At 40.5% G+C, this 16158-nt stretch overlaps 1 protein-coding gene across 1 annotated transcript in view; it reads left to right on the top strand.

Moving 5' to 3' along the window:
• The window catches only part of fcrl5.S (Fc receptor-like 5 S homeolog), a 52791-nt gene that overhangs the window by 28107 nt on the left and 8526 nt on the right, over window positions 1–16158 (top strand). Inside the window, 4 exon segments of the mRNA XM_041574528.1 lie at window positions 7224–7244; window positions 8513–8758; window positions 9956–10210; window positions 12338–12625. Coding sequence (XP_041430462.1) covers window positions 7224–7244; window positions 8513–8758; window positions 9956–10210; window positions 12338–12625 — 810 coding nt within the window.

Below are 16158 nucleotides of genomic sequence, written 5' to 3'. Positions count from 1 at the left end.
TGGAACAAGAGATCCGAAATACTTACCTCTGTGGTGGTTGTGAGCAAATTGCCACTTTGGAGGCTGGAGTTAGAGCACTAGAGCAACAAATTGCAACACTGCGGTCGATTGACAATCTTGAAAGGAGCCTTTTGCTCACTGAGCAGGACCTAGCGGGGTCACATAGTTTGGGGGGAACAGAACAGCAGCAGGATATTGAGGCAGCTAGCTGGGTGACAGTTAGAAAATCTAAGGTGGGCAAAAGGAAAATGGAGGCTGATCCAGAGCTTATACATCGCAACTAATTTGCCAGATTGTGTGAAGATGATGGGAGTATGAACTCTGGATTGGCAATTCTAGATGGGGTTGATCTCTCTAACAGCCGGGAGACCAGTTTCTCTAGTAGTGGTGGGGGGGAGAGTAGAGTCAGGCCTAAGCAGATTGTCGTTGTAGGGGACTCAATTATTAGGAAATGCAAATTTCAAAAGTAAAAGTAGTAACCTACGCTGTATGCTGGATTTTTTCACCTTGTTTCACTGCAAAAATGACCATAGACATTAATGGGTGTCGGCGACATTTCGCTGGCGGCAAATTTTTGGTGAAACTAAACGGGTCAAATTTGCCCATCCCTATTTGTCAGGTAAAATGGGAGACCTAGAATTAATTGCATGCTCTAAAAATTATGATATAATTGGTATCACCGAGACCTGGTGGGATGAAACATGTGACTGGACTGTGAATTTAAATGAAACACCCTTTTTAGGAGGGACAGAGGGACAGAAGTGAAAGGCAGCTGTTATAGGCAGAAGCATGAGCCGTGATCAGAACCTTAGCGTTTGTTGTGGAATTGGGATAACTCACCTGACACCAATTTTTATTAAGGCAGGTCAATGTGGCTTTAACCAAAGATAGGATGAAGATCTTACACCTTCTGGCAGTGACCATCTGAGTTCATTCATAACAATGAAGACTTAACAGAGGTTCATTTTTGTGTTTTTACCTTCTTAACAGTTGAAAAAGAGAAAGAGTTACATTTGCAAACTCTGGCCAAACCAAGGTACAAGGATCAACAATTTATTTAAAGGGCACATTCACCTTTGAACAAATGCATTTGAACAGCAGGTGCCATTCAAAAAGATTTTCTTATTAATTTTCATTGAAAAAAAATAAGCATTTTCAAAAAAGTATCAAAAAGTATCTTATAAATCGCATCAATATGTGATCTCCATTCCATGCATTTTAGTGTACCCCCCTTTAGTGTATCATCACAAAATGCAAGTCACATTTTTATCAGGTATCATTGTTTTAATTGCATTGTATTTATTGAGTTATTGTCTTGAGAAAGCCTTTCCCCTAAGGAGCTACGGTGCCGCCATAGAAGTTTTACCACCACTTAATCCAATGACTCCAATTAATAACAGATATCTTACAAACAGAACCAAAAGCTGCGTGTATTTATTGTATAAGAAAAGGAAATAAACACACTTGGGGTTTCTAGTCTGGCTTGGCTCTTGTTGAGCTTCTCATCAACTTCACAGAAATGTCAAACACAAAAATGTGAGAAAAGTCCAACCGCAGAGAAAAAGCGTGAGCATATTTAACACACATAGTAACAAATGACAGTTGCAATTGAATGCTCCATTAGTAGCAACAAACACTGCCCAGAAGTGAAGTGGACTCCAAAATGGTGTCACCAAAATCTCTGGTGTTGGTATAATGAGGTGCTACACCAACAAAACTTGTGCATAGCTGAATCTGACCCAAAAATGAAACAATGCTCATCTATGGGGGACCTGAGATCAATCAAATTATTTCCCAAAATTACTAAGACAAAAAGGATTTGTGAATCGGAACCACTTGTTCTTGTAAAAAACACACAAGCATTTATGAACCTGGGCCCTGAATCTCAATTGTCTTTGTCCATGAGGGGAATTGAGGGGAATGATAACAAAATAAAAACATATAATATGAGCTTCATCTCATGGAAATAAGGAACTTTGTAAATATGATTAACAAGGTTACAGATATATAGAAACATTGGGGTGTCACCCTGCTATAGTTCCAGGGGTACCCAGGGTACAAATAATCACTCACCCCAAATCTCCACCTAACTGACCTTCAGACTGGGCCCCCTTAGCTCATAACAAGGTTACAGATATATAGAAACATTGGGGTAACAGTCACCCTGCTATAGTTCCAGGGGTACCCAGGGTACAAATAAACACTCACCCCAAATCTCCCCCTAACTGGCCTTCAGACTGGGCCCCCTTAGCTCATAACAAGGTTACAGATATATAGAAACATTGGGATCACATTGTTATAGTTCCAGGGGTACCCAGGGCACAAATAAGCACTCACCCCAAATCTCCCCCAGAACAGGAAGTGTTACCAACCCTTGTCAGGTCAGTTTTGTCATTTTGTTTCTTTCTCAGAAGTCTGCAGAGGTTTAAATACCATTATGTGCCATTACTGTTGAAGGGAAGGTATAGAAAGCAATATAGGATGTAAAGGAGAAGTTAAGAAGCAGTATATATATTTACTGTGTACACACCTTTGCTAATTATGGGCATTACAAATAGTTTTAATTAAAATAATCCATAGTTTCCAATTTTTTTATAATTGTTAATCGTAAAATTGTTTTCTTTGCCCTTGCCCCTTGATTTATTAACAGGGTAATTTGTTCTATGGGAACTAAAAGACAAACAAATGTGCAATTTGTAATGACCAGTTAACAGGAACCCCTGAGAGACAGCTGGTATAGCCTACACTTTGGGAGGGTTATAGTACCCCCCCTTTCAGGAGAACCCACAGGCTCCCAAGGATTGTCTGGAAACATTCTGAGGAATTGTTTAAGTAAATGTGGAGCATGGTTACCCTTGGTATCAACCCAAGGCCTCTCCCCAGAACCAAAATCACTCAAATGAATGACATACTGTACCATACCTCTAGATGTGTGATAATCAGTGATATCATCTATTTCAAATTCTTGTTGACTTTCTAATAAAATCAGAGGAGGGGGCATGGGGTCCAAGGAAAAGTCATTCTTGATGACAGACTTGAGTAGAGAAAAATGCTGAATTAGAGGGAAGGTCTAGCTTTACTGAGACAGGATTGATGATACTCTTGATAGTAAAGAGACCTATGAAATGGGGCCCCATTTAAGAAAAAGATTGTCTGAATTTAATGTTCTTTGTGGAGAGCCAAACAGAGTTCTCTTCTAAAAGGAGGACCAGAATGGTAATGCCTAACTGCAGCAATCTCCTGAGGAGAAGAAGCCTTTAACAACGCCTGATGAATTTGGGACCAAATATTTTAAAAATCTCGGACAAATGAGTAGGAATATTGACTCCAATGAGGGCAGAATAAAGCGCCGGTGGTCATTATAGTTTGACCATTGCTTTGGGGATGATAGGCTGAAGAAAATTTTAAGTGAATTCTAAAAGCTTACAAAAAGCCTGCCCATTGAGCTTGACATGGTTAAGTCTTTTGACAGGCAAAATGTATTCCTGATTAAATGGTAATAGGATAAAAAGAGCCTTCTAAAAGGTGGCACCACTTCTGCAGAGCTAAATTGACTGCTTAAAGCTCTATGTTAACTATATCAAAGCATATGGATGGTGAAGGCCCAGGAAACTGCTGTGCTGGGATAAACTAGCTCCTACTCCAACATCGGAAACATCTTCTTCTAAAATAAAAGGATGAATCAGGATGGGGGTGTAGGTGGAGGCATCCTTTAAGGGCTACTTGGGCTTCAGCAGACCAAAAAATCTTAATCCCCTTTCTTGTGAGGGCAGTGATGAGAGAAACAATTTGAAAAGAGTTTTTGATGAATCTTCAATGGAAATTTGTGAAACTCTGGAAGGAGGTCACCAATCCAGGACAGCAGAGATTTTAGCAGGATCCATCTCAAAATGTGTAGCTGGAAAATGTTATATTTGTGGAATTCACAGTTCTCAAATTTGCCAAAAAGATTGTTCTCTCTGAGACGCTGAAGAACCTGCTTGACATGGGAGACAAGGTACACAACAACAAAAAAGTAAAGAAGGTCATGGAAAATGTAACTGATGAAATCATAAAATTCTGCTGGTTGTTAAAGGTGATCCTGTTTAGGCCATGATAGTCACTGCAGGGTCTTAGACTAACATCTTTATTTTGAATGAAAAAAAAAACTGGCTTCAGCAGATACTGAATGAGTAGAATTAGACTTTCTAATATACCCTCAGGATAGATTTTCTTGAATATACTCCATCATAGCTTGAGTCCCAGAAAAGGACATCGGATATGTTCTTCCTCTAAGAGGAACTAAATCAATAGGACAGACATAGGGTCTATGAGGAGGAAAGACATCGGCTCCTTTCTTTACAAATTCATCAGCAAATCTTTGTAACATCCTTCTTTGAGGAAAGGAGACTTTGCCCAGATGAGACTCCACTTTCTGTCCCAGGTGTTGGAGTTTTTTTTGAATTTCCTCATGTGTGAACCTTGCATCATTAGTTGTATTACTAGAATTAGTACTATTAGTAAGGAAATCTTCATTATCTGGTTCCTTATTTGTGTAGACAGACGAAAAATACGAGTTCAGAATCCCAGCTTTTTTTTGTTCTCATCAACCAGCGGAGCCCCCTCTGATATTAAGGGTCCAACCCCTTCCTGCTTTACTTTTTTAACTATTTGCATATTTGAAAAATAATTTCTGTTTCTTTTTACTGCTTGCTGCAATATTCTTTTTTTTAACAATTTTAGCTTTCTTTTTGCATGATTTATTGGTCTCCTTGTACCTTATAAATGTTTTGGCTGTCCTAGCTCACTTGAAAGTCTTAAAAGCAGGTCTTTTCTTACCCACCTCAACACCAACACTTCTATTGAACCAAAAAATGTTTTGCTTTGCAACGACGTTCCTTGCTTACAAGTGGAATATACTGACATGTATATTTATCAAGCAGCATTTTAAATACTTCCCATTTTTGTTCTGTGTTTAACCCTGTGAAAAGCATTTCCCACTTAATATGTTGCAGAGACGCCCTTATACTGTCAAAGTTTGCACGTCTGAAATTTAGTGTTTTAGTTACTCCCTTATAGAATTGCTTCTGCAACAGAATCTCAAAGGAGACCATGTTATGATCACTATTCCCTAAATTCCCCTCACCCACACAAATGTTAGAGATGAGTTCAGTATTGTTAGTTATTACAAGGTCCAAAAGAGAGTTATTCCTAGTAGGTTCTTGATTGAGCTGGAATAAAAAGTTGTCATTCAGAATATTTACAAACCTACTAGCTTTTTCTGTCTTAGCAACCCCATTACCCCAGTCAATGTCTGGATAATTGAAGTCACCCATAGTAATAACTTGACCTAGTTGTGAAGCTGCTTCTATTCTAAGAGTAGCTGGGCTTCATATTTGTCACTTATACGAGGTGGTTTATAACATACAACAATGATTATTTCCTTTGTAACCTTTTGCCCAGTTAAAATCTCTACCCAGAGGGATTCTACACCCTCACCCTCAATTCAGGCTTTACATACAAACACACTCATCCACCTTTTTTAATCCCTCTGTCCCTCCTAAAAAGAGTGTAACTATTTCAGTCCAGTCACATGTTTCATCCCACCAGGTCTCAGTGATACCAATTATATCATAATGTTTAGAGCAATTAATTCTAGGTCTCCCATTTTACCTGACAAACTTCATGCATTTGCAGCATACAGCGGAGGTTACTTCTTTTACTTTTGAAATGTTTAAGTCAGCGATTTTGCTGTTTTAAAACTGGCCACACACACAGGCCAATAAAAGATTCCAACGTATTTCCTTAAGACCAAGTTGGCAGCTTATTGGCCCATGTATGGGGTCTACAAATCGGCCTGACTAACTGATATCTCTGAATATTGACCATATATCTCGCTGATTTGGAGATCCTGTTAGGAGAGGACTTCATCAGTTCATTGAGTGCTTGTAGGTTGAACTGAGATTTCTCCTAGCAGTAATACACAAACAAAAAGCCTTCTTGTCTTTATCAGAAAAAGTAGAATTTGCAAAACACAGAACAGCAAAATGGGAAGTGAAAGTGGGGTTTGTACATGTGGATCTTTAGATTACAGGACATTACTTGGTGGGACCGGCTGCTGGTACCATGTCTCTTCTGGGGCTGCTCATCCTGCTCTGTAAGTACAACAACAAATGTGAAGGATCTTCTTCTATTTAAATGCCTGAGGGTAACTGTCTGCTCCACATCTGGTATCCCATAGCAACCCATCAGCAGGGGGCATCTACATACCTAAAGTTTGGAAGCATAAAGTAAAGACAGTTACACACATAATGATTTGTACATCACCAAAAAATCTGTTTAACAAATATGAATTAACAAAATAAAAATAGAAGAATTAAAATGAAAGCACTTAGAAATAACAAATAGTATTACCTGTAACCAGGGGAACCGTTTTGCTGTAAAATTTGCAGTTTCACCAGCGGCAAATATTTTTGTGAATCCGCACTCAAATGTTATTATTGTGTTTTGTTTCTTTGGGGAAAGAAAGTGCTTTTTTTTTTTTTTAGGATTTTTTTTTTAAAAAACTACTGTAAATGATAAGGGTATTAGAAGTCACTGAGGGGTTGTTCTGTGACCATATAAAGGCACAAGGCTGCAGGCTGAGTTATACAGGGAACTCTGAGTATCACTCATGTATTATAAGGGATAATGTACCCCCTACTGTAAATGATAAGGATATTAGAAGTCACTGAGGGGTTGTTCTGTGACCATATAAAGGCACAAGGCTGCAGGCTGAGTTATACAGGGAACTGTGAGTATCACTCATGTATTATAAGGGATAATGTACCCCCTACTGTAAATGATAAGGATATTAGAAGTCACTGAGGGGTTGTTCTGTGACCATATAAAGGCACAAGGCTGCAGGCTGAGTTATATAGGGAACTCTGAGTATCACTCATGTATTATAAGGGATAATGTACCCCCTACTGTAAATGATAAGGATATTAGAAGTCACTGAGGGGTTGTTCTGTGACCATATAAAGACACAAGGCTGCAGGCTGAGTTATACAGGGAACTCTGAGTATCACAAAAAATTTTCTAAAATGTTTTTCTCTATTTCCTTTCACTTGTGAGTTAATTAGTTGGTGTGAGGCTGTTTGTCTACTTTAGAAAATTCTCTTTAACAGAAAATGTTAAACTGAATTATAGCACAGAAAAAACTGAGTGTAATATTTTTTCTTCTCTATCCTTATCTCTAATAGTGGTGGCTACAGAAAATGCAGGTGAGTCTCTGATCAATACATTTTTATTATATAATGCAGGTGCACAAAAATGTGGTCCTTTTCTAAATTGTCTTTATTTAACTTTCACTGTAAGTGTTTAATGAATCTATTTCAAATGTAGTTTTCATTTTCTCGTCAGTTTTTGAGTTTTTCAACCAAACTATTTTTTCGTAGACGCAAAAAAAATTACATGTAGAGAAATGCCACTTATTACAATGGGGAAAAGGAGTTGTTCCATGTGATCCAGTGAATATATACAAGTTGTAAGATAAATTATATAAAAACAAGATTTTAGATGGACCAGAATTCATATATCCAGCCGGACCACCAGTTTATGTTTTTTTTAGGGAACCAACAAAAAAAAACAAAGAATGGCATGAAATCGGAGAAAATATTAAATCAGGGAAATGTATTGTGTATTATAGATAGGTGGGACCAAACAGACAATATAATGAGGGAAACTTCAAATCAGGGTAATCCATTGGGTGCGGCTGTTTGTGCCAAATGCTGCAGTTAAAACAGTTCCGTGTGTAACTTTGAGCTTTTTAAAGGGATACTGTCATGGGAAAAAGATGTTTTTTTCAAAATGAATCAGTTAATAGTGCTGCTCCAGCAGAATACTGCACTGAAATCCATTTCTCAAAAGAGCAAACAGATTTTTTTATATTCAATTTTGAAATCTGACATGGGGCTAGACATATTGTCAATTTCCCAGCTGCCCCTGGTCATGTGACTTGTGCCTGCACTTTAGGAGAGAAATGCTTTCTGGCAGGCTGCTGTTTTTCCTTCTCAATGTAACTGAATGTGTCTCAGTGGGACCTGGATTTTACTATTGAGTGTTGTTCTTAGATCTACCAGGCAGCTGTTATCTTGTGTTAGGGAGCTGCTATCTGGTTACCTTCCCATTGTTCTTTTGTTTTCTAATGCGGGGGGGGGAAAGGGAGGGGGTGATATGACTCCAACTTGCAGTACAGCAGTAAAGAGTGATTGAAGTTTATCAGAGCACAAATCACATGACTTGGGGCAGCTGGGAAATTGACAATATGTCTAGCCCCATGTCAAATTTCAAAATTGAATGTAAAAAAGTCTGTTTGCTCTTTTGAGAAATGGATTTCAGTGCAGAATTCTGCTGGAGCAGCTCTATTAACTGATTCATTTTGGAAAATGTTTTTTTCCCATGACAGTATCCCTTTAATGAGTTTTAATCATTGTTATTTGCCAGACAAGACTTTATTTTCACACGTAACCAATAATCTGTTCCATTGCAGGAGCTGCCAAAGCCATAGTGATCTTCTCACCCAACTGGGCCACCGTATTCACAAAGGAATCTGTAACTCTGACTTGTCATGTAGATTCCTCTGCAGGAGGCTTTTCCTGGTATAAAGATGGTGTACAGATCCGTTCAGAACAGAAATATACAATAGGCTCTGCCCAAGTGAGTGACAGTGGGAGATACCAATGTAAGTCCCAGAGCAGTGACCGGAGTGACTCTGTTACACTGACAGTCAGTAACGGTGAGTTCAAAAGTTTTTATTTGAGAAGGTTTTTCGTGTTAAATGTTTTTTTTAACTAAATGTTGTAATAAAGGTTAATTGTTTTTTTTCTAAAATTCTGATGAAAATGATTCCTAATGAGCAGAGTGTAGGGCCAAAATGCACAGTCGCTCCCTGTCCTTACTGACATATGGACCCAACACTGACTGAGTTAATTAATGAATTTAATTTGAAATAATTTGTGATTTGTGGAGTGTGGATTGTTATATAATAGGGTCAATGATCGTACTATTATAAGATATTTTAGTTGTTTGAAGTAATTTATGATCTTAGAGTGACCTCTGATTAATTATTAGTTATTGCTGGGTGTTCTATTCTTTTTCTGTCTATGGAAAATAATTCTTCATGTTTTAATGTATGAACAGCCAAAACTCATCAGTGACTTCTAATATCCTTATCCTAATATCCTGGTCACAGAACAACCCCTCAGTGACTTCTAATATCCTTATCATTTACAGTAGGGGGTACATTATCCCTTATAATACATGAGTGATACTCAGAGTTCCCTGTATAACTCAGCCTGCAGCCTTGTGTCTTTATATGGTCACAGAACAACCCCTCAGTGACTTCTAATATCCTTATCATTTACAGTAGGGGGTACATTATCCCTTATAATACATGAGTGATACTCAGAGTTCCCTGTATAACTCAGCCTGCAGCCTTGTGCCTTTATATGGTCACAGAACAACCCCTCAGTGACTTCTAATATCCTTATCATTTACAGTAGGGGGTACATTATCCCTTATAATACATGAGTGATACTCAGAGTTCCCTGTATAACTCAGCCTGCAGCCTTGTGCCTTTATATGGTCACAGAACAACCCCTCAGTGACTTCTAATATCCTTATCATTTACAGTAGGGGGTACATAATCCATTATAATACATGAGTGATACTCAAGGTTCCCTGTATAACTCAGCCTGCAGACTTTTGGACTGTGTGAGAGGGGTTACATTATAGTGGTACTTTATGTCCCTGGAGGTACAAGAGCACTGGGGATAATGCGGTTGTTTAGTGAAGAGAGAAGTATGAGGAGGTGCAGCTCAGTCATATGAGGAGTAAGGACAATGTAGGATTTATACTTTGCACCTCTGAATTATTTGCAACAGTTTCTAATGTGGGATGTTTGATGGACAAATATGTATTTTCTAATTTCCAGATTACCTGGCCCTGAAAGTTCCCCCCTATGTGTTTGAAGGGGACAATGTATATGTTTTCTGTGCCGGGTACGCTGGGTTCCATGCTGAGAAGGCTGATCTGAAGAAAGGAAATATGTTTATAGCTTCTTCTCCCAATGGGAGTTTCCAGATTGGAAGAGTAACCATGGCAACGAGTGGCTCCTACACATGTTACAGAACAGTAGGGTACTATAGCCCTTACAATTATGTGAGCAGTGCCGACATTTCTGTAAAAGGTAAACATGTTATTGGTTCCTGTAATTAAATAAATATATCACAGGGAATTAGATAGTTTAAATCTATTTACATTTTTCATGAGGCGATGTTCATCCCTGAGATTCAACTCTGTCTATTTACCAAAATACACATTACAAAATCCTCTGCAATCTCATCATGTCCACAATGAATCCAGGCAGGTCTGTTTGACCCAATATCACTTTCCTTGTTCATGAATGCTGTAGAGCAGTGATCCCCAACAGGGCTGATCCAATCAAATGTGGGGCCCCAATTGGGACCATGTTGGCGGGGCCCCTAGACAAAGTGTTGCTGGCTACTGACACACCAAGTATTTAGGAAAATAAGGGCATACAGGCACAAAATAGAAATGAAAGGGGCAGACAAGGTAAGAGAGTGAGAGGGATGAAATAGGGGCACATAATAGGGGCACACAGGGTAAGAGAGAGAGGGAGGAAATAGGAGAGTGGACTGGGCCAATTAGTTTGGGGCAGGCTGGGCCGATTCAGCTTGGGAGCAGGCTTGGTTGGATTGGGGGCAGGCAGGGCCTATCAAGGTTGGAGGAAAGCTGGGCCTATGAGAGTTGGGGGCAGGCTAGACCTATGGAGTTGGGGGATAGGCTGGCTTATCAGAGTTGGGGGTGGGCTGGACCCAGGGCCGGAACTAGGGGTAGGCAGAAGAGGCAACTGCCTAGGGCGCAACGATTAGGGGGCGCTGGGCAGCTACCTCTTCTGCCTACCCTTAGACCGGACTCACCTGTAACTTGTCGTACGCAATGCGCCCCAAGCGATACTGCGCATGCGCGTGTGACGGGGGAAGGGAGGGGGCCAGCTGGCAGCTGGGCTGCCTTGGGCGCCCGGCTTGCCTGGCCCGCCTCTGGCTGGACCTATGGATTTGGGGATGAGCTGGACTCTCAAAGTTGGGGGCAGGCCAGGCAGCATCATGTGTTGAGGGAAATATTATCTGTGCTGTCCAATAGGCCTAAGGCCGGCCCTGATCCCCAACCAGTAGCTGGTGAGCAACATGTTGCTCTCCAAACCCTTGGATGTTGCTCTCAGTGGCCTCAAAGCAGGGGCTTATTTTTGAAATCCAGGTTTGGAGGCAAGTTTTGGTTGTATAAAAACCAGTTGTATTGCCACACAGAGTCTCCTGTAGGCTGCCAGTCCACATAGGGGCTACCAAATAGCCAATCACAGCCTTTATTTGGCACCCTAGGAAATTTTTTTAGAATTGTGTTGCCCCGCAAACTCTTTTTACATATGAATGTGGCTCACGGTTGAAAAAGGTTGGGGACCCCTGCTGTAGAGGGTTACACCAGCCCTTTCTCCAGGCATCAACGCCAACGTTCTCATATCTCTCTGTATCCGCACACATTTCTATAGTCCCAACTGATATGCACCAGTAAAAAGGGCAAGTAAGAAAACCTCATGTTATGCTTGAATGATGCCCATATGGGGAACCTGATCTTAGTCTTCAAATTGCAAAAAAATAGCCACAATTGTCCTTATTTTTTGTGATCTTTGCACAACTGATCAAATTGCCACAGGCCTTAGCAACCAGTTTCAGAGCACAAACATCTAGCACTTACTACATAACTCAGTGCAGGATCTAAGAGAAGCAGATGGGAGGAGGCACTTACCTTGTGCATCATTTAGAGGCGCAATATTCAGTGCGGAAGGAGGTTCAGCCTATATTGGGGCCCTGTCCTTACTGCCTGAGCTGTGCCTCTTGATGCTGCTCTCTTAAAGGGGTGCCATATGTTTGATCTGGTGTTCTGGGCATCAAGCAGAAGCTGTTTTTGTGTCTTTACTGAATTATCAGATTATATCAGTGGTGCCCAAAAGTGGTGCATCTCAAGACACTGTCACAAGTTTGTCTATAGGACCTTCCTGTTTCATGCTTTTCAATTAGATATTTATTATGTAAAGGTTACATAACAATATACATTTTCCCATAAATCAATATTTAAGTAACACTTTCCATGGAACAGAATGCCAACAATGCTTTTATGGATGTAGATCATAATGGGGCAACTTTACTAAAAGTAGATCCCTCATTAGTAAACTATGGGCACTCCTATTAATTAATGATTCAGTTTTTTCATTTAACTCGACTCTTTCCTTTTCTAGAGCTTTTTTCAAAGCCGGTAATATCTGTGAATTCAGGTTCCCCGAATCAAATTAATGAAGATTCAATTCTGATAAAGTGTGACACAAAGCTCAGCCCACACAGAGAGACTACAGAGCTACAGTTTGCTTTCTACAGAAATGGGCACAATGTGCAGGGATTCAGTTCATCCAACCAATATGGAGTCCCCTCAGCTCAGCTGGAGCATTCTGGGAATTATACCTGTGAAATAAAAGATCAATCTGGGAGTGTAAAGAAGGCGAGTGACCAAAAAAGTATTGAAATAAAAGGTGAGCAAAGCCTTGAATTGACAAATATCTGGTTATTCTTTCTATGGGAACAGCAATCAGTGGCTTTCTACAGAAATGGGCACAATGTGCAGGGATTCAGTTCATCCAACCAATATGGAGTCCCCTCAGCTCAGCTGGAGGATTCTGGGAATTATACCTGTGAGGTACAAACTCCATCCGGCAGTGTGAGGAAGAGGAGAAATATAACAGATAATAAGTCACTTCTGAGACAATCAGAAGTGACTTTTCTCCAACTTTAACACTCTCCTTTCCCCTTCTCCACCCCCTCCATGCACATCTGTCTCTGCTCAAGATATTGCTGAGCACTTCAAAAACAAAATTGACACTATCAGAAGGGACATTACACTACTCAACCCCCCTAGACTTCCACCACCCTCCCTATACACTCCCCAGTCTCTCCTGTGCTCCTTCACCCCTGTCACTGATGAGGAAGTCTCAAAGCTTCTGGCCTCTTCTCACCTTACCACCTGCCGCTTGATCCAATTCCCTCAAAACTTCTCCGCAATACCAATCCTTGTCTAATCAAAGCCTTAACTCACCTATTTAATCTTTCCCTCTCAACTGGACTGTTTCCTTCTCAACTAAAACATGCTCTTGTCACCCCCATTCTGAAAAAACCCTCTCTTGATCCCTCCAATCTTGACAACCTCCGACCTATCTCTCTGCTACCTTTCATCTCTAAACTACTTGAGCGCCTAGTCTACAACCAACTAACCTCATTCCTCTCTGACAATAACCTGCTGGACCCCCTACAATCTGGTTTTAAGCCACAACACTCCACGGAAACTGCCCTGACTCGACTAACTAATGACCTCTTAACCGCTAAAGCCAACAATCATTTCTCACTACTAATACTGCTTGACCTCTCAGCCGCATTTGACACTGTAGATCACCCTCTCCTCCTCCAGTCCCTCCAGTCGCTTGGCCTTCGTGACACAGCCCTGTCCTGGTTCTCTTCTTACATCACCAATCGTTCCTTCAGTGTCTCCTACAATGGAGTATCATCTTCTCCCCTACCTCTTTCTGTTGGAGTTCCTCAAGGCTCTGTCCTGGGACCATTACTATTCTCCCTCTATACTTCCTCCCTCGGCAAATTAATACATTCGTATGGTTTTCACTACCACCTCTATGCTGACGATACTCAGATCTATCTCTCATCTCCTGATCTCAACCCAGAACTCCTAACTTGCGTCTCCTCCTGCCTGTCCGCTATCTCTACCTGGATGTCGCAACGCTACCTTAAATTAAACCTCTCTAAAACTGAAATGGTTCTCTTTCCTCCAACTAACACCAGTAACATCCCGGAAGTATCCATCATAGTTAACAATTCCACTATCACCCCCTCTCCCCAGGCCCGGTGCCTTGGGGTTATCCTAGATTCTGCCCTGTCATTCACTCCTCATATCCAGTCACTTATTAAATCTTGTCACTTCCACCTAAGGAACATATCCAAAATACCATCATTTATCACCCAAGACGCTGCCAAAATTCTTATTCAGTCTCTCATCATATCACTTCTAGACTACTGTAACTCTCTATTAATTGGCCTCCCCCTCCAGAGACTGTCAGCTCTCCAGTCCATAATGAACACTGCTGCGAGGCTCATACACCTCAGCAACCGCTCCTCCTCTGCCTCGCCATTCTGTCAATCCCTGCACTGGCTTCCGTTAGCTTTCAGAATCAAATTCAAATTAATGACACTGACTTTCAAAGCACTTCATAACTCTGCCCCACCCTACATCTCTGAACTCATCTCTATATACTCACCCACTCGCTTACTACGCTCCTCTACTGACCTGCTACTCAACTCTTCTCTCATTACCTCCTCACATGCTCACATTCAAGACTTTGCAAGGGCTGCACCCCTCCTCTGGAACTCTCTCCCACGGTCTGTCCGACTTTCTCCCAACCTTTCTGCTTTCAAAAAATCTCTGAAAACGCACTTCTTTCGAGAAGCCTACCCTCACTCTGCTTAACTACCAAACACAACACCACATACAATACCACATTTCTCACCCACTCAATTCAATCTTGCCCACTCCCACACCTTGTGTATTACTCCCTTCCCTTTAGACTGTATGCCTATGCATAGGGCCTTCCTCACCTTTTTGTACCTGTATTGATTGTGATGTTTGTTACTCCATATATTCTATATATGTAATTCATCTGATGTAGTTGTATAATCACGTTTACTTTACAGTGCTACGCAATATTTTGGCGCTATATAAATACATGTTAATAATAATAATAATCCTGTGTATGGGGGATCCATTAAATATGAATTTAATGTTGAATATCTCCTCACTATGACAGATTAAAATTGCCCAGGGGAAATCATAAATAATGTCTCCAGGAAAGGTTTCCATTGTGGTATCATCATCATCATCATTTATTTATATAGCGCCGACAAGATACGCAGGAGATCAGGAGAATATTTACATACAGGAGGTGGTCCATAGGCAGATGAAGCAAATACATTTTGTTTATTAGTATCAATTGCTCATAAAAAGTCAATGAAAAAGTAACTGTAAAACATTGGGTGGGACAAGGACCTCAGGGGGGCATTGTGTGTGGGAAATAATTTGTTCTGAAGTCCAACTATTCCTTCATTGGAATCCAGGGGATCTGGAATACTGAGTGGAGAGACCAAGGGCAAGTTCCCTATAATGTCAGTACATATAGATTTTACAGCACTCACTGCACTATTCTTCTGCACTTTATTATTTCCTTATCTTATTCTCCATTCACCTCAATTAACTACATATGCAAATATTAGTTTGTTCCCAATAACCATTAAGTAATCTGCATATACTTAATTGTCTTTACTTATTCTAATGAAGGTTAGTGCTGTTCTGTATATTGTTTAAAGGACCAGTAACACTAAAAGCTGGAGAGTATCAATATGCATTTAAGTCTAATGTAACATACCCCCCAACTGTCCCGTTTTGAGTGGACAGTCCCGCTTTCGACAGCCCAACCTGCAGTCCCGCGTTTGTACTGGAAAGTCTCGATTTCTCCGAACTGAACAGCCAAAAAAGATAAAATGTTTGTAACTTAATTGGCTCTAGAGCCCAGAATAGATACTTAAGATACTTTTGTAACAGTTTTGTCTCTTGGGAGAAGTTAGTCTCACAGCTTAAAGGGCAATTCACTTAATTAGTAAAATTGTAATAAAACATAAAATCTACAAAAATATGTTCAGACTTACATAACCTGGCAAATTTTGTAAAATGGGCATGGTAATTGGGGGGTGTGGCCACAAAAAGGGGTGTGGTAAAATTTGCACGCTCCGATCTGCAAATTTCTTTCCCCCTCGTTTCCAAAATGTTGGGAGGTACAATGTAGTGTCGCCCTGCACTGGAAAAATGGTTGTGTTTACTTCAGAAATCATTGAATTCAGCAGTTGTGTAGCCCCGGGGCAGCCATTAAGTCAGAATAGGACTATAGGGCTCCACTAACATAGTAGATAACAGAAAAACTCTGTAGGATTCAATGGGTTTAGTTCTTACACA

Source organism: Xenopus laevis, chromosome 8S, assembly GCF_017654675.1.
Source record: "Xenopus laevis strain J_2021 chromosome 8S, Xenopus_laevis_v10.1, whole genome shotgun sequence".
In the NCBI taxonomy this organism is placed as follows: Eukaryota; Metazoa; Chordata; class Amphibia; order Anura; family Pipidae; genus Xenopus; species Xenopus laevis.
This window is presented reverse-complemented; position numbering and strand designations above follow the sequence as displayed.